General features: G+C 38.1%; 1 protein-coding gene across 5 annotated transcripts; it reads right to left on the bottom strand.

The window, feature by feature from the left end:
• Positions 1–2,189: 2,189 nt before the first annotated feature.
• On the bottom strand, positions 2,190–16,184 carry TUBAL3 (tubulin alpha like 3). 5 transcript variants are annotated; one of them, XM_066232778.1, is made up of 5 exons: positions 16,136–16,158; positions 11,681–12,152; positions 9,766–10,009; positions 6,967–7,119; positions 2,190–5,418 (listed from the first exon to the last, which is right to left on the bottom strand). In XM_066232778.1, exons 3-5 carry the CDS (start codon positions 9,866–9,868, stop codon positions 4,478–4,480), a joined length of 1,197 nt encoding a protein of 398 aa, XP_066088875.1. In that variant the 5' UTR covers positions 9,869–10,009; positions 11,681–12,152; positions 16,136–16,158; the 3' UTR covers positions 2,190–4,477. The 5 variants fall into 5 exon arrangements, with proteins under 5 accessions (XP_066088875.1, XP_066088874.1, XP_066088876.1 ...); XM_066232777.1 differs by lacking the exon at positions 11,681–12,152 and having other exon boundaries at positions 16,136–16,184; XM_066232779.1 differs by lacking the exons at positions 11,681–12,152; positions 16,136–16,158 and adding an exon at positions 15,081–15,179.
• Between the last annotated feature and the right edge of the window lie 3,206 nt (positions 16,185–19,390).

Below are 19,390 nucleotides of genomic sequence, written 5' to 3'. Positions count from 1 at the left end.
TGTGCCTCAGAACATTCAGTCACAGAGTAGTGAGCAGGATGGATCATAAAGACAAAGTGAGGGGCAGAAAACTATTTAGAGATGAGTGTGCCAGGGAGTGAGACAGGATTTGATTACCTGAGTTAGAATGGTGTCAACAGGAAGAAGAGGGAAGGGATTCTGAAAACATTACAGAAGCAGCATTGATAGGACTGAATACTATGTAGAGAGCAAGAGAGAGTAGTCAAAAATGACGGTATTGCTTAGACTCTGCTTAAGTGGGGAGATGAGGACATGAATAAACAAGACAGAACGCCAAAGGAAGAACAGATTTATCTGGAGAAAAATGCTGTTTTTCTTGGAAGAAGTTAAATTTAGGAGTAGGTAAGCAAAACATCTGGGAGGATAGGTCCAACATGTTAGGTGGAAATTCCAGTATAAAACTCAAGATAAACAAAAATTTAAGACAGAAGAGAAACAGAATTTCACAGTCCTGCATGTACAGCTGATATGGTTGTGAATAAGGTAAATAAAGACCAGAGAAGGGGACTAAGGGTATCTCCTTCAGGGGCAGATGATGGAGAAAAGGTATCTGTGGAAGTGTCAGATGAGAGAACCAAGTGGTACCACAGGAGTCAAAGGAAAAGTTTCAAGAAGAAAAGTTACCAAATGCTTCAAGTCAAGAAGACAGCCGAGAAAGTCATTGTTTTGATAAATTGGGTATGATCTGTGATCTTCAAGACAGTTTCAGTAGAATGATGGGGATGTCATCAAATCATAAAGGCTAAGAAGTGAGAAGAAGATGAGATGTAGGCATCAAATGTGTATTTCTTTGAAAAGTATAATGGAGTGGAAAGATGTGGCAGTATAAGGGTAATAGAATCCAGAAAATGGTGTTGATTTTTTGAAAGAGGAGACTTCAACAGATTAAGTAGAGAAGGGGGGAAAATAGATGAAGAAAGGGAGACAGAATGTCCAAGGGAGGTTGAAGGAACAACATCTTCTAGAACAGTCAAGAGGAGAAGGTACAAAAATTATAAATGGCCTTGGAAAGAAGAGGTCTTTCCTCTGGGATAATAGTGAATATGTGAAGATCCGAGATAATTTTAAGGGGATTTCAAAGAGAATGTAAGAAGTTAAAGTCAGATGGATGTAATTTTAATAAAGTAGGAAATAAGGTAATCTCTTAGTTTTTAATCTAATAAATATTAAGTACTGACTCAATGTCTAACACTGTAGATTCACAGATAAATAAGATCTCAATCCCTGCCTCAAGATCACATTTAGTTAGTGCTTATAGTCCTCAGTTATTTCAATTATTAGCTCCAGTGATCTCACTCTTTGAGAAAGAAAGGGCAAGCATTCCTTCTCAACCCCAGGTTCACATTAAAAAAGAATAAAGGGAGTTATTTTGTCAGAAGGAAAATGATGCCATGTGGAAGCATGGTGATGTGCGAAGGAACAAAGAGTAAGAATGAGGGAAAATCTAAGCAAACATCCACTGTTTAAAACAACACTAATACTCAATGTCTTGTGGGGTTTAAAATATGCATGACACTAAAATACAAGTTAAAAACACACAAAAGATAGGATAGTAAATGAAGCTGAAGTGTCCTGTGGTCTTCTCATCGTGCATCAGTGGTAAAAACACTAATGCATGTCAATAAGTCAAGTTTGAATGTTGTAATTCCTAGGGTGCTAAAATATTTTAATGAGTATTTAATAAGCTAATAAAGAGGAAACATGAATAATAAAAAAATACTTGATAAATCTAATATTTATGTTTGGCAATGTATAAGTAGCATCATAATTTAATCAACTCTTCGACTCACAAAGTCTTGAAACTGGAAAGGGTCTTAGAAATAACCTTGTCCAAAATGAGGATTTTTAGATACGGAGAAGCTAAGTATATATTTCAAGATCATATAATTATAACAGTGCCATGAACTGGCTTCATCTTTCCTAATACCTAGTTAAATATTTCTTCCATGTTATGTCTTCCCTTTCACAGTGACAAACTTATTTAAAAGAAATAGCCTAAAAAAGTATTTGAGTCTTGACAACTACTCTAGGAAACTTAGCCCTAAAGTTCATAAGTATCCACAATACTTAGGTCATCAAATAGCTTTATTTATAACTGAATAAGATAGGTATGATTTTAAAATGCAAACATGAGAGACATAGGTTAATTGAAAAATTGAGCCCTCCCTGAATCCCCCCCCCCAATAAGTTGGACATGAGCATAGATTCCTTCAAGTATTGAAGGTTTTCTTCCATACTTAAATAAAGAGCAAGACAGTCTATTATTAGTCTATGTTGGATTTGGTGAAAGTACAATCAGGTTCACAAAATCACTTTTTATTTGGAGAAAAAAATACTTTTTTAACTTCCCTCTAAATGTTTGATCACAGCAAGTCAGAGATGAGAATGAGAGCCATATTTGTTACCCTGTTACTATATTGGAAGTCCTGGTGCATTTTAGTATTAACTGACCTCCGTTCCAAAGGGAACTCTGGTATGACAATGGTATGACATTGTTCTGGTGTTTAAGAGCATAAATTGAGCCCTTGGCAGAGGGCCTTGGAAACCGAGGCCAAAGAAGATTCAGCCGAATACAGTATGTGGAAATTTGAAGAATGAGCAAAAACTCATGATAGCTGTGTCTATCACACAACCATCAAACCATCCCTTCTCAGGTATTGACAAGTATCTAAATATCATTTCCACCAAACTGCGGTCATTGACATCCATGATGACAGTGGTTTGAGTTGAAAATAGGCAAAAGAGTACAATTTTGAATGGAGCGGATGAAGGCCACATCTCAGGGCAGTGATTTGAGTATGTAAAAGCATCTACCAAGAACATGTTAAAGATGGAGCAGCAGTTCTGGGGCCCAGGTGGTACATGTAAGAAGGCAGCAGCACTGCAGTTTAGTAAATCTCAAAATGTGGCACAGAACTTTACAACTTCATCAAAGGCTATAGGGTCTACTGGACCAAAAGCACTGACCATGTCAAGCCCAAGAGACAGTATAACTGGAGGACAAGTGTTGAAAGGTAAACACCACAGATGAATGAGGTACCATCAGTTCAAAAGCAATGCCAACCTAAGCAATCAACTTTGCAGTATGTAGTTCATCTTAATTCCAATCATTAGGCTAAACATCATTTTAAAACTCTGACTAGTGATTTTAATGCACTTATAGGTATTTTGTCCATTTTAAATTATAACAGATTTGAAAATGGATTACTATCGGCCCTGGCCAGCTGGCTCAGCGGTAGAGCATCGGCCTAGCGTGCAGAGGACCCAGGTTCGATTCCCGGCCAGGGCACACAGGAGAAGCGCCCATTTGCTTCTCCACCCCTCCGCCGCGCTTTCCTCTCTGTCTCTCTCTCCCCCTCCCGCAGCCAAGGCTCCATTGGAGCAAAGATGGCCCGGGCGCTGGGGATGGCTCTGTGGCCTTTGCCTCAGGCACTAGAGTGGCTCTGGTCGCAACATGGCGATGCCCAGGATGGGCAGAGCATCGCCCCCTGGTGGGCAGAGCGTCACCCCATGGTGGGCGTGCCGGGTGGATCCCGGTCGGGCACATGCGGGAGTCTGTCTGACTGTCTCTCCCTGTTTCCAGCTTCAGAAAAATGGAAGAAAAAAAAAAAAAAAAAGAAAAGAAAATGGATTACTATTAAACAGTAATACTGTTTAATATACAAAATTAATTCCATTAAGTGGTTGTTGTTTTTTTAACTTCAAGTCCTCAGGACTCCAATCCCCAGGACTCCTTATTTAGTAAGTCTTTGGTGACTCTCAGGAATCTGCACTTTTTCCTAAACTAGCTCTGAAATGTTCTGATCCAGGGCTCTGTGGGCCTCACTCTGAGAACTCCTCCTCGAGGAAGGAAGGCTGAAAGAGATCGCTTCTACCTTGTGACCTACAGGGCACACAGGTTCAAATTTGTGAAAGACCCAGGAATATTCTTGTTTATCTTGTTTATTTGTTTGTGTTTGTATAAAAAGCAAACTGAGACTTTATGGCCCACATTTGGAATGAAAAGAATCATACTGAAAATGCTCGTTATTTAACTAATATACAAAATATGACAGAAATAACATTAATAATCAATGCTGGGCTGTTTTCCACCTTAGGTATGGACAGAGAAAGCATTAACTTTAGGGTTTCATAGTATCATGATTGAAAAAGCAAAGAAGATAGCCAGGTTTCCATTCTGATCTCAAAAACTAAATACACAGACCAAAAAAATGGCAACAATGACCCAGAAAGGACTCCAAAGCTTCAAAGATTTACAGGTAGCAGTGCTGAATTACATTAACAGACAAAAAAAGATGTGCTCATTGGTAATACTGGCTGATTTGATTTAGTGTGGAACTTATGTTCTTGCTTGATTTGATTTCTTTCTTCTCGTAATCAAGCGAACTCTACCTACTAACTGTATAATGTGTTAAAAAGTGAGCATGGCACTTCACATTCATTTCCACCTTCACCATCAGGAACTTTGCCCCACCTCCTCATAATCCTTCTCCAGAGCTGCCAGATCTTCCCTGGCCTCTGCAAACTCCTCTTCTTCCATGCCTTCTCTGGTGTACCAATGCAGAAATGCCCTCTTGGCATACATGAGGTCAAACTTGTGGTTCAGGCGGGCCCAGGCCTCCACAACTGCCGTGGTGTTGCTCAGCATGCACACAGCCCGCTGGACCTTGGCCAGTTCTCCCCCTGGCATCACTGTGAGTGGTTGATTGTTGATGCCCACCTTGAAACCAGTTGGACACCAATCTACAAACTGAACCGAGTTCCTTGACTTCATGGCTGCAATTGCTGCATTCACATCCTTAGGAACCACATCCCCTCTGTAGAGCAGGCAGCAGGCCATGTACTTCCCTAGTCGAGGATCACATTTAACCAGCTGGTTGGAGAACTCAAAGCAAGCAGTTGTGATATCTGACACAGAGAAGTCCCTGTGGTAGGCATTATCAGCAGAAATGATGGGGGCAAAGGCTGTCATGGGGAAATGTATTCTTGGATAAGGTACTAGGTTGGTCTGGAATTCCATTAGGTCCACATTCAATGCCCCTTCAAACCGGAGGGAAGCAGTAATAGAAGATACTGCCTGACCTATCAACCTATTAATGATGGTGTAAGAGGGGCGTTCAACACCAAGTTTATGATGGCATATGTCATAGAGGGCCTCATTGTCCACCATGAAAGTACAGTCTGAGTGCTCTAATGTGAAATGGGTGGTGAGGATGGAGTTGTAAGGTTCTACTACAGCAGTGGACATCCTGGGGGCTGGATAGACAGAGAACTCCAACTTCGTCTTCCTGCCGTATTGTATTGAGAGCTGCTCCATTAAGAGAGATGTAAATCCTGACCCAGTGCCTCCTCCAAAGCTTCGGAAAATCAAAAATCCCTGCAGTCCACTGCACTGTTCTGCCTGGGAAAGGAAACAAGATGTAGGAACTCAGCCAAACAAACCCAGAAGCAGTGGTAATGGTGGGACACAAGTTCCCAAAACAAAACAAAACTTTCAGAAAGAATTAATTTACCATTATCAATTCCACAACAAACATATTTACTTTGAGACATTCTTGAGTGGTAACTTTTTGAGTGGCAAAGCACTTTAGAGGTTCACTGTAAGTAAAACATAAAGATAGAGGTGGGCAAAAGTTGTAAGTACGCAAAAGTTTATTCTTGTAACATTTAATTAATGATTGTATTATTTATATGTATATTTGTTTTCTCCATATTATTATTGTTATGATTTCATATCCTTACTTATGATTCATCTTTTAGGTCATGATAGTTGGCAATTTAACCAATGACCAACGAAAGTGGGTACTTAAACTATAAACCTCCTTTCGCCCGCTCCAGTATAAATTGTCTTTCACTGCCCTCCTGTATGCAATCTAAAGCAAGGTCTTTATAAATAACAAAGAAAATGACTAGCAATACATAGAAGCAATAGTTTCTCTCATAGTAGATGAAGTGCCTTTCACTTCTATGCTCAGAAAATGCCAAAATATTTCCTCAGCAAAGGCTTCTCGAGATTGAGGTATTTAAAGAATTAACTGTCAGTAAATAGAATAACTATTCTTTAGGTAGTGTATGTCTCCTGTTAACTTTACAAATAGTGGTACCATTGAAAAGTTACAAGTTTTAGAGTGCTCTGGAAATCTCTGATAACAAGTTAAATCATGAGTTAGCAGAAGCAAAAGTAAACGAGGATTAGTCATTAAGATGAAGAAAATCCTGGTGTTTCTGACATAGATAGACTTTGTGGGCATTATGCTAAGTGAGACAAGTCTGACAGAGAAAGACAAATATTGTATCATCTCACTCATATATGGAATCTAAAAAAGTCAAGTTGTAGAAATGGAAAGTAGAATAGTGGTTGCTAAGCACCTGGGGGGCGGGGTTGGGGAGATTTTGGTTAAAGGGTACAAACTTTCAGTTAGAAGATAAATTCAATATCTGGGACTCTACTGTGCAGCATGGTGACCATAATCATCACTGAAAAATTAAATGTTGTTACCAAAAAAAATGTAAAAAGGTGATTATGTGAGGGGATGAGGGTGTTAACTAACCCTATTATGATAATCATTTCACTAAATGTACATCAAATCATGACTTTGTACACCTTAAATTTACACAATGTTATATGTCAATTATATCTTAATAAAGCAGAGGAAAAATAAAACATTTACTCAATAAATCTTAATAAAATAGAAGATGGGGCTATACAGAAAGTGTGAAGGCTTCTATGGCTTTTTCTACATAACAAAGCATAATCAAAGCCTACATCAGTACACTTCTTGGCTCTGAGCATGGCAGAGGCCCCAAGGAAAGAGGCTGGGTGGTAATGATGTTGGGTGGTGACGATGTTGGGTGGTAGAACTGCTGGGGATGCTTAGGAGGTGTCCCACAGAACCAAGACACTCAGGACACTTCCCCCAACCCTGCCGAGCAGAAGAGAGCTACTTGCCAGCTTTCGGATCCTCTCTAGCACAAGGTCGATGATCTTGGACCCAACAGAGTAATGGCCTCGGGCGTAGTTATTTGCAGCATCCTCCTTCCCACTAATGAGCTGCTCTGGGTGGAACAGTGAGCGGTACTTGCCTGTTCGAATCCCATCTGCAGAGGGAAAAGCAGGTCAGCCACTCTACTCCATCCACTGCTAGCCCTAGGTTAATTATTGCACAGCCCTGGACCATGATCTCCCTCTCTTCCTACAATGTTGTAGTAAAGCAACAGATTTAAACTGTTGACTTTGTCTTCCATAGTCTAGGAAAAGGTATAACTATTTCCATACAAATTAAAAGTATGTTTTTCCATCATATACTCTCTATTCATCTCTTAGAGCTGCCATAACAAATTGGGTGACCTAAAATAAGAGAAATTTATTCTTGAGGCCAGCAATATAAAATCAAGTGTTATGGGGCTGGTTCCTTCCAGAGGCTCTGAGGGAGAATCTGTTCTGGTCCTGTCTCCCGGCTCAGATGACTGCTGACAATCCTGGAGTTCCTTGCCTGGCAGCTGCATCACTCCAGTCTCTGGGGTGTTCACTCTTATAAGGACACAGACCATTGGACTTAGGGCCTACCCTAATCTAGTATGACCTCACCTTAACAAAATGCATCTGCACAGGCCCTATTTCTCAACAAAATCATATTCTAGGATCCTGAGTAGATTTTTAGTAGACATTATTGAATGCACCACATACCCCATGGCACTTTGGCATTTCAAGACAAGTATTTCTATCCACAAATAGCCAACAGTATGCTGGAAAAGCAAGGAAGAGGATACCAATCTAATTATTAGTATACTTTAAAGAGGCTTTAACAAAGAAGGCATAGCATACTTAAGTGCCCACATAATGCAGTTAATATAAATGCACGAGGCAGGGAAATCAGTGGTAAGATGTTGGCAGTATTCAGTACAACCAAGTACAATCCTTGCCTAGTTTCACTGCCTTTTAAAACCCTGGGTGGCATGAGAAACACAGCATGTCGGAGGCCCATGTCCCACTCCCCTATCTTAGAATTATTCAAATTGCCTGACTCTTGAAGAATTAGACAGTGGTGTTTGAGGGCTAAGTAGGCTTTTGGAACATTGCCCTGGTTAGAGTGAGATGCTGCATTGCATAGTACTGAAGAGCATGTGTTCACGAATCAATTTCCTATGCTCATATCTTGCCTTCCCCACTTAGCTATAGAACAGGTACTCATGTCTCTAAGCCTCACTTATTTCACCTCACAAATAAGGATAACAACAAGACCTACTACAGTGAGTTATTATGAGGATTAAACGAGCTCATATGGTACGATGCATGGCCCACAAAGCAAGAATTATAAGTAATAATGTGAAAACTGGCTTCATGGCATGCATTTATACAGATTTATCTTCCTATACATCATTGGCCCTTGCACAGATATCTGGTTGGTCATAGAAACAGATGCTCACTGCCTACAAGGAAATGCACTAATTTTTTAAGAGCAAGATAGTTCTCTCAAGTCACCTTGCTCTCCTGTTTATATCACCATGAATTTTGTTTAACCTCAAATGTTTAAATTTACTAAAATTGAGTTTAAATGACTTTTAACAAGTGTACACACACACACACACACACCTACCAAAGTTGGGATTTTTAAAACCTATATTTATAAACAAAATGTAAGTGGGAATATTATTTGGGGTAGACGTTTTGCTTCTCACCTGAAGCTCTAAGGCTAAGTTAGTCTAAGGAGGGAAGTTATGGAATTTAAGGAAGCATGTTTCTTCATGGCAATGTCCAGTTGAGCTCTTGAAGGTAGTTAGTTCCATAAATTCTTTCAGTGGAATCCACTGTTTTTGGAAATCAGTGAGTGCAGCACCAAACTGTCCACTCAATTTTCTGAAACTTTTCCACACTAAGCAAATACTTGAGTATCTGGCCCAGCAACCTCAAGGATGTCCATGGTTTTCAAAAACAATTATTTGGTGGTTCCTTGGCTTCCTTACCCCCAATGCATTCAGCTTCGCTCCACTTGAGTCACCATCACTCACAGCTGTCTCCACCAAAATCTTTAACTTACAAAATTCTTTCTCTGACCACACTTCCTTACTTCCCCTATGTAGCCCCATGTCCCAGCCCCAACTATCTTTCCAATCTCCTCTCCCATCACTCTACTACTCACACTGGAAGTTCCAGCCATGCTGAACTCCTGTTCAACTTGCACGTTCCTCCATGCCTCTGTGAATTTGCAAATGCTGTTCCTTTGGGAGGAGACCTTTGATGACTCCCCAGTTACTCATCCTACTTCAGTGATACTTCTGTACCTCACAGAAATTTTTATTATAATGAGGTTATAGCATATGAAATTGACATTTTTAGTTAAAAATTGGTCATCTATTGGTAATTTTATATGGCTTAACTTAATATATTTATTAGTGTTGTATTAACTATTTACATTTTCTTCTCCACACTCAATTATGCTGCTTTTCTGGTAAAAGAGAATGGCTTTTATGAAAAGGCAAACCTAGGATCAAAGACAGTTCTACCCTGAATAACTCAGGCAAGTTCTATAACTTTCCCAAGATACAGTTTCCTCCTCTATAAACTGAGGATGACAACAATGTTTCCTAGTGGAGTTGCTGAAAGATCAATTGAGCCTTCCTAGCTGACATTACATAATATTGTTCAGGCAACTGTATAATCTGACAGTCCTACCCACTGATAATTAATTTGTTTGTTTTGATTGTGGTACTGGTTAAGTACACTAGAACATAAACCTTACCTACCTATAACAGTTGGCTCTAGGTCAATGAAGAGTGCTCTGGGCACATGGGTCCCAGCTCTTGTCTCATAAAAGAAGCTGTTGAAAGAGGCATCCATATACTTCATTTTAGTGATTTCCAACTGATCCTTTTTACTGTCAAGAACAAAGCCATCTGGATGAATTCCATGTTCCAGGCAATAGAGTTCCCAGCAAACATCCCCAATCTGGACGCCAGCTTGGCCCACGTGAATGGAAAGGCACTCCCTCTGAAATAAGCCAGAACAAGTCAGAATTGAGCAGTCCTCCATAGATCTTATGAGCCACATTGCTCAGAACTTATGCTTACAACTGACATAAACCAAGCTAGCTTATGCCAACAAGAGAAATTTATTATATGGCAAATTGAAAGTACCACATGGAAAACAAAAAACAGGATAAAGGTAAATTTTAGGAAACAATTGAACCAAGGACTCCAATTCCATTAAGAAATTTCTTTCAATAACATAAATTAAGTACATATTATATAATTGGTGAAAAATTAATTAGAACTTTATATATATATATGTTCTTATATGTAATATATGTACTATTCTTATCTATAATATATGTACCTGTCTTACTCAGAAAAAAATATCTAGCTATTGGAAGAAATAAAACCAAACTCAATGTATAGTCTTGACACATATTAAAACCCATAGCAGATAAGGCCCTGGCCGGTTGGCTCAGCGGTAGAGCGTCGGCCTAGCGTGCGGAGGACCCGGGTTCGATTCCCGGCCAGGGCACATAGGAGAAGCGCCCATTTGCTTCTCCACCCCTCCGCCGCGCCTTCCTCTCTGTCTCTCTCTTCCCCTCCCGCAGCCAAGGCTCCATTGGAGCAAAGATGGCCCGGGCGCTGGGGATGGCTCTGTGGCCTCTGCCCCAGGCGCTAGAGTGGCTCTGGTCGCAACATGGCGACACCCAGGAGGGTCCCAACATGGCAACGCCCAGGATGGGCAGAGCATCGCCCCCTGGTGGGCAGAGCGTCGCCCCCTGGTGGGCGTGCCGGGTGGATCCCGGTCGGGCGCATGCGGGAGTCTGTCTGACTGTCTCTCCCTGTTTCCAGCTTCAGAAAAATGCAAAAAAAAAAAAAACAACAACAACAAAAAAAAAACCCATAGCAGATAAATTAATGATGTTACATTTTCATAGCTTAAGAGTTTACACTTACTATTCATATGAGCTCTAAATCAGGAAGAATGTTCTAAGCTTAAAAGTAGTGAAATATTTACCAGTGAAAATTTTACTTATATATAGCTGGAATTTAACAACCCAGCTATATATAAGGCAATTTTTATATACATCACTATTTTTAAGTCCTTGAGATAGCTACTAAATAAATAGGCAAATGGCATCAACAAAAATTTACAAAATAAAAATTAATCTAAAATGTAAATATTTAGGCACAATGGAATTCACAGTATCATAATTTATAAGAGTGAAAACCAAGAATCAAACTAACCATTCACCTATTGTTGGGCATTTAAAAGAAGGGACATCAATAAAATGGCATATTATGCAATCTTTAACCCTTTGAGTAGTACGAATGTTCGTGTACATCCTCGTGCCTCTTGACCATCCAAAGTACAATCATACATGTATGTCTTTAAACTTTGATCTGGAGCAGTAAAGGTGTGCATGCACACCTCCCTTTCAGTAGCATTGTAGCATGTGTTGTCATCTATTCTGGAAGCTGGTGAGCCCAATTATCACTATAAAGTATCTCTGAAGAGTGCTACCACCTGTTCCATAATACTAGTAACTATGTTCAGCCTTGAGTACATGCATACCATATGTAGCTGCCATGGTTCTGTTGACAGAACTTATTGCATTCATGGCTGGGTTTTGTCATTTTATAAGTTATTATTGTTGCTCTAATACCACAATATTCAGGATCTTACATGGTACAATTGTTGTTTTTATAATGTTTTGCTTTTTCCTCAACATAAACATCATTCATTTGTCTAAAATGTTCAGCTCTTCCCCAAGAAAGATGTCGAGGCATCATCAGGCAGGAAGGCTAGCTCCAGAAGATATTCATAATATCTTGACAAATGCAGAGTCGGAATAATGAATATTCATCTTGCAGTGATAGTGATTTCAATGATGAAATAATTGATTCTTTATCTGATGAAAGTTCTTCTGATCCTGGGCCAGTAACACAAGCAAAAAGGCCTCGTTTGATTGACACCAGATAAACCACCTGTGTTGAGGAAGTGGATGTCTGCAGGAAACTTTCTTCCAACAATTTCTCCTGTCTTTGATGATTCAAATTCAGGTATTTTCGATAGTTTTTCTCAGAAACTGGATGATGCTGATGACAACAATAGACTGGAAATTTCAATTTTCAAAGAGATAATTGACGAAGGTTTTCTGAACAAAATTGCAATTGAAATGAATAATTATCATGAACTTATTCTTGAAGATACAGATGTAAAAGAAAAATCAAAGTTATACAAGTGGAAAGGAATTACTGTAGAAGATTTGTATGTTTTTCTAGCTTGTGTTATGTTGATGGGGCACATAAAAAAGCACAGACTGAAGGACCACTGGTCAAAAAATTCTTTGATTGAAATGTCAAAGAATTTTTGACATTTTGATTGATTGTACTTTGGAAAAATTATATCATTGGATAGTTTTCAGCCAATGCTACAACTGTTGTACTTTTGTGATAACAATATTCAACCCCAAGGTGATTTGACTGTATAAAATTACGGCTGTTGTAGACCACTTCAGAAGAAAATATCAGTCTGGTTTTTATCCATTTAGAAATTTGTGCATCAAAGAAAGCACAGTGGCTTGGAAAGGGCATAGATTTATGATAAAGATGTTCCTTCTTTGTGACTATGAAACAGGATTTGTCCTTAACCACATAGTTCATATAGGAAAGGAAACTGAGATTGAGTATGATGAAAAAGTTGGAATCTCAGGTTCTGTGGTGAAAACAATACTTACTCCTTACACAGAAAAAAAACCTAATGTCTACCTTGACAACTGGTATACAAGTCCTAATTTGTTTGAATATTTACATGAAAATGGAACTGGTGTTTGTGGTACCATTAGAAAAAACTGAAAGAGAATTCCTGAGTTTCCTAAGAATATAAAAAAGGGCAAATGCATCTCAAGACATACTACAATCATGTTAGCTCAAAGAGGGCATGACAAAAGAGAGGTCAACATGCTAACTACAATTCATGAGGACTTAATGATTGAAATTGGCAAAAGCGATTACACTACTGGACCAAGCATTACCAAGCCACTAAGCGTGGTTAGGTATAATGAGAATATGGGTTTGGTTGACAAGGCTGATATGCAAATAAGTTTCACAGGAAATGCAAAAAAAAAACCCATGAAATGGTACATGAAACTTTTTTTTCATGAAATTGCTGTTTTGAGCACATACACTGTGTATCAGATGAAGACTGGAAGAAGACCACAGCTATATGACTTCAGACTGAAGCTCATTTGGAGGAGTTTGTGAAAGCGAGGAAATCACCCAGAGGAGGCCGACCATCGTCAGTAGGCGACAGCCTTCATCTTTCAGGGGGTCACTTTCCAAAGCTAGTCCCTACAACAGCCTCAAAGGATAAGCCACAAATGAAAATGCTTCGTATGTCAGTACACTACAAGAAGGAAGCATAAACGGAAGAACACAGAGTGATGTGCATTGAACGTAACAAACCACTTTGCCTGCATCCATGTTTTGAGGAATATCATAGTTCGAAAAATTTTTAAACATAAGGAATAAATAAAAATACCTATAAATTGTCCTAAGAATATCATCATATGTGAGTACATATTTGAGATTCTGCTAATAACAATACTTCCTTATTTACAGATGAGAGGTACACAAGAATTGCATGAGATAACAAAAATTTTTATTTTAAAAATGTGTAAGGCAACATTAAAAAAAGGCAAATGTATGTCCTTCTTGTTTCCATAAATTAGTTATCAAACAAACATGATTTTAAGTTAATAAAACTGGAACTGGAACTAACTTTATTTTTTGATGACTGGGGGTCATCAAGCATGAAAAACTCACTACTCAAAGAATTAAATACTTACAAAAAAAATGTATGTCATGGGAAATGCTTATGACAAAATGTTAAATAAAAATTATGTAAGTTGTATAAGTGTATATAATGTAGGATGTCAAACACATTTAAAAATAAGCATAGAAAATGTGTTCTTAAAATGTATCAAAATATAACTGTATTTATATCTTATTTTAACTTTTCTGTTTTCCTTTAAACTCATCAGCCTCCACTCTATCTAACCTTTAAATCACCAATCACATACTTTTAAAAGTCAAACAACCTTTTTATTTCTAATTTAAACAGACAACTATCTACTCATCTAAGAGAGGAAAAGAAAAACTTAATACCTAAAATATCCGAAGTAACAGCAATTGCTGATCTTAATATAGTTGAATTTTGAATGCCAGTGATCATCGGACAAGTCTAAGTAGGGCTCTTATAAGGTGAGAAGCTTATTTCTTGCATCATAGGGGCCCTTCAAGTTGTTTGCCTGATGAGCTGATAAGCAATGCTGCCCTTGTCCAGGGCTGCACTTTTACAAAGTCTGAGATTCAACTACAAAAGACCTCTATTTAGAGAAAGAGAGGGAGCCCTGGTGTTCACACCCCTGTAATCTGACTCGGACTTTGTTCTCACTCAGCACATCAAATCTTTGTACTTTGTCTCCTTGATTCAAAAGGCGTAACATAGCTCTCTTTGCTTTATGAGGAATTCAAGTTCACTACTTGAGTACTTTCTCTTATTTCTTCTCTATGCAACTATCACTTTCTTGACAAAGTCTGTGTGCACTCAATTTAGAAAGCATTTCACTCAGTACTAACCAATATTCCAACCTCTCAGGGACATAAAAATCAAAACAACACATTCCGTCATAAACAGATTCCTCAAACCCCTACCTCCCCTCCTGTTGGACTTAAAACTGATCTCAGTACAATAGCTACTGCAATTAGATCACGATTCATCTAAATCACTACATTTAGGTAAAAATTTTAAAGTGGCACAGGGGGAGAGTCATTATTTCCACACCATGAAAACTACTTACATGTAGATTTCTCTCACAGCATCCTACCTCAGCTGTTGACCACCCAGTCCACATTGGATGCACAAGTGGCATTTGCTCACGTATGAAAAAAAATCTCAAACATAAAACAAAAAACAATGCTGCTCTGTGACTTGTTACACAAATGGTTCAGACATAGGAGTGATACCATCCTTTTGAACTCAACAGAAATACTTGCCCAGAAAGGACCAATCTTGCCCTTACCAGTTTGAGAAGCAGTTGAGTCTATAACATAACTGTGTCTCAGGGTACAGAATGTTATTTTCACTTTATTCTTCTTTTAGTATTCCCCTCCTTTCCAAACTACCTGTTAAAATATTAACCAAACTATAAAATAATAAAAGATTGTAAAATGCCCACTGAGTACCAATATCAATTGGTCATAGCACATAATATGTGGTTGTAAGAAATAATACAGGGGATCTCTTGTACCGCTTATCCATTTTTCCCAATTATCTTTCAAGATTATAGTAAATATCATGCCAAGAATACTAAATTCACACAGCCAAGACACAACATTTCCATTATCATGAGGCTCCCTCATGTAGGAAGGTATCATTTTTAAGAACAAAACAATTTAAACATCCTTAAAATGTTGGACAGAGAGTCCAATGGGGTGATAAGACCAAAGATGAAAGAGCAGCTTGAAAGGTTGCTTCCATTTAAGAATTAAAAATTTTGAAATACTAAAAACTACTGTGAGTGGCACATAAGAGATCAAAGAGGAAATGGATCTTAAAAAGTGGTCCCCAAACAGAATTATTATAACAATAGTCATTACTGTTCCCAAGGACTAAACTCAAGAAAAAATAAGATGTCCGTGCACTTTACCTACCACACACTTTTGAGTTTAACAATGGTAACCTGGGTCTAAAATCCCCAGAAACTCTAAAACCATACCTGAAAGCAAAGCAATTGATTTCTACAGAAAAATCATCACACCAGTTCTAAAACCAATGCAAAAACTAGAGGAAGGAGAGGTTCTTGCTTCACACTTCAATTAAAGGCAATGAACACTTGCAAATCAACTTTGCTTTTGCTTAAAGCTGCAAAACTAGAGCTGAATAAGGAAAGCTTATTCAAACCTGCTTTAGACATGGATATTAAAAGAAACAAATGGTGCTTTAAAAATTTCTTCTCTGACATCAATAATTTATTAAGAATTGTTTGGTGGGGAAGAGGGCCAAATATGATGAATAAAATTTGCTACAACACCAAAGCAACACTGTCAACAATGTACAAGCACAGTTGTCACTTACCATACTGAACTGAAGGTGCCCCGGATAATGAGCCACAGAGTATGCCCAGGTGAGCCTTATCACAGGGCAGGAAGTGACTCCACCTGAGGGCCGAGCTACTGGCTTCACTTAAAGCAGCACAGCCTCTTTTCAGTGTTTTAGCTCCTAAGTCTCAAAGTAGCTATGGTGACCCAAACACCCTGAGGTAAAGCTGTGAAGAACTGAGATTTGCAAAGGAATTAGAAGAAAATGAGAAAAATCTCATTTGTAAAATAATTTTTAAAATGTAATATAAATTTTAAATTTAAAAATTTTTTTTTTAGTAATTTCTTTTTTCCTTGAAAAACTAAACCTTAAAAGAAAAAGATTTCATCAAGTAATAATTAGAATTCAAAGTCTGGAGAAGTCTACTATGTGATAGTTACATGTGTCAACTTGGCAAGCTTATAGTGCTCAATTATCCAATCAAACACTAATCTAGCAATAACTGCAAAGGCATTTTGTAGATATGGTTAACACTGACAATCACTTCACTTTAAGTAAAGATTGCCCTTGATAATGTGGGTGGGCCCCATATAATCAGTTGAAAGGCTTTAAGAGCAAAAGAGCAGCTTCAGTTTCTGTGCATGTTGCCACTCTGCCCCACCAATTTCAGACTTTACAGCACCCACAATCACATAAACAAATTATTTGTATATATAAATCTCCATATATAAATATACTACTCCATTAATTCATACACACACACACATATAAATCTCCATGTACATACACACACACACATAATCTTTTTTTTAAAAAGAGTGTATGTGTGTATATATTACAAGTATAAAAGTGAGGTGTGTTAGGATTTCCTTTCTTTTCAAAGTTTGTTTCTTAAGTATTCTTTAATATAGACCAGTCAATTCACTGGCTAAAGTAATGAGAAAATGAAAACCTAAGAAAGAAATTCTTAAAAAAGAAAAGAAAGAAACCTTCATCTCTAAGAAATAATTCTGATGGATGTTCTGACATTTCTAAAGTTATCTTTGCTAATTCTTTGTTGGCATTCCCAACCCCAAATCACTTTTTATTGTCATTCCCACACCCATAACTTACGATAATCTAAGTACAAAAGAAGTTAGTCTCAGTCTAACTAATTAATAGTCCTTTTCCTATTTTTTCTCGTTTTATTCTCCCTCTTAAACATAGCTAGAACACCAGTTCCTAATTTTATGATTTTTTCTCATTGGAATATCTGAAAGCAAACTTATATATGTAGTAAATAGATAACTGATAGATTTTTAAAAAGATGCATATAGACATACAATAAAAACACCCCTGATTTCAGCTTGAGGATCAGCCCATGCATAAACAGGCCAACAGACATCAAGGCTCAATCACAAGAAGGCCCACATAAGAAACATTCCTGGAGTGCCCAGCCCAAGTAATCAAGGACACTATGCCACTAGGTCTAACAGGATACCTACTACATAAGGTCATCCTATCCAGACTAAAAGTCATAGCACATCTACCTAATACACAGAAACAAACACAAAGGGCAGCCAAAATGGGAAGACAATAAAACATGTCCCAAATGAAAAAACAGGAGAAAATAAGAGCTAAATGAAATAGAGGCAATCAATTTATCAGATATAGAGTTTTTTAAAAATGGTTATAGGATGTTCAACGAACTTGGCTGAGAACTTCAACAAAGAGATAACAAGCATAAAAAAAAAGGCCATAGAAACCATGAAAAAAGAACCAGTCAGAAACCAAAAATACAATGTCTGAGATGAAAAATACACTAGATGGAATAAACAGTAGGTTGGATGAAGAAGAGGATCAAATTGGCAATTTCAAAGACAAGGCCTCAGAAAACAATCCGAGCCTGACCTGTGGTGGCGCAGTAGATAAAGTGTCAACCTGGAACACTGAGGTTGCTGGTTCAAAACCCTGGGCTTGCCTAGTCAAGGCACATATGGGAGTTGATGCTTTCTGCTCCTTTTCCTTCTCTCTCTCTCTCTCTCCTCTCTAAAATAAACAAATAAAAAGTCATTAAAAAAAGAAAAAAAATCAGAGCAACAAAAAAGAAAAAAGAATCGAAAAAGTTCGGATAGTGTAAAAGACTTTTGGAACAACATGAAGCATAACAACGTCTACATCATAGAGGTACTAGAAGGAGAAAAGAGAGAGGAAGAGATCAAGAATCTATATGAAGAAATAATGACTGAAAACTCCCCTAACCTGGCAAAAGAAAAATACACAAAAGTCCAGGAAATGCAGAATCCCAAACAAGATGAACCCAAAAAGGCCCATAGCAAGTCACATCATCTAATTTCTCAACAAAAACATTTTAGGCCAGAAGGGACTGATAAAATATATTCAAAGTGATGAAAAGCAAGTACCTAAGACCAGGATTACTTTACCCATCAAAACTGTCATTTAAAATTGAAGAAGAGCCTGACCAGGCAGTGGCACAGTAGATAAGAGTATCAGACTGGGACACAGAGGACCCAGGTTTAAAACCCTGAAATCACCAGCTTGAGCACAAGTTCATCTGGCTTGAGCACCAACTCAGCAGCTTCAGTGTGAGGTTGCTGGCTTGAGCATGGGATCATACACATGACTCCATGGTCACTGGCTTAAACCCAAGGTTGCTGGCTTGCGCCCAAAGTCACTGGTTTGAGCAAGGGGTCACTCACTCTGCTGTAGCCCCCCATCAAAGCACATATGAGAAAGCGATCAATGAACAACTAAGGTGCCGCAATGAAGAATTGATGCTTCTTATCTTTCTCCCTTCCTGTCTGTCTGTTTCTATCTGTCCCTTTCTCTGTCTCTCTATCTTCTCTGTCACACACACACAAAAAATGAAGAAATAAAGAGCTTCCCAGACAAGAAAAAGCCAAGGTAGTTTGTTACCACCAAACCAGTATTACAAGAAATGTTAAAGGGCCTGCTTGAAAAAGGAGGAGGAGGGGAAGACCAAGAAGGAGAAGGAGAAGGAAAAAAAGAAGAAGAAGGAGAAGAAGAAGAAGAAGAAAGTTAAAAGAATAAAATGGCAATAAATACATGCCTATCAATAATCACTTTAAATGTAGGTGGTTGAAAGGCTCCAATAAAAGACATAAGGTAGCTGAATGGGTAAGAAAATAAGACCCAAATATATGCTTTCTACAAGAAACCTACTTCAGAACAAAAGATACATACAGACTAAAAGTAAAGAGATGGAAAAAGATATTTCATGCAAATGGTAATAAAAAAAAGGTGAAATAATACTTATATCTGACAAAATAG

The sequence above is a fragment of the Saccopteryx bilineata genome, chromosome 5 (assembly GCF_036850765.1).
Source record: "Saccopteryx bilineata isolate mSacBil1 chromosome 5, mSacBil1_pri_phased_curated, whole genome shotgun sequence".
Taxonomy (NCBI): Eukaryota; Metazoa; Chordata; class Mammalia; order Chiroptera; family Emballonuridae; genus Saccopteryx; species Saccopteryx bilineata.
The sequence above is the reverse complement of the archived record's forward strand: the minus strand, read 5'-3'. Positions and strand labels throughout refer to the sequence as shown.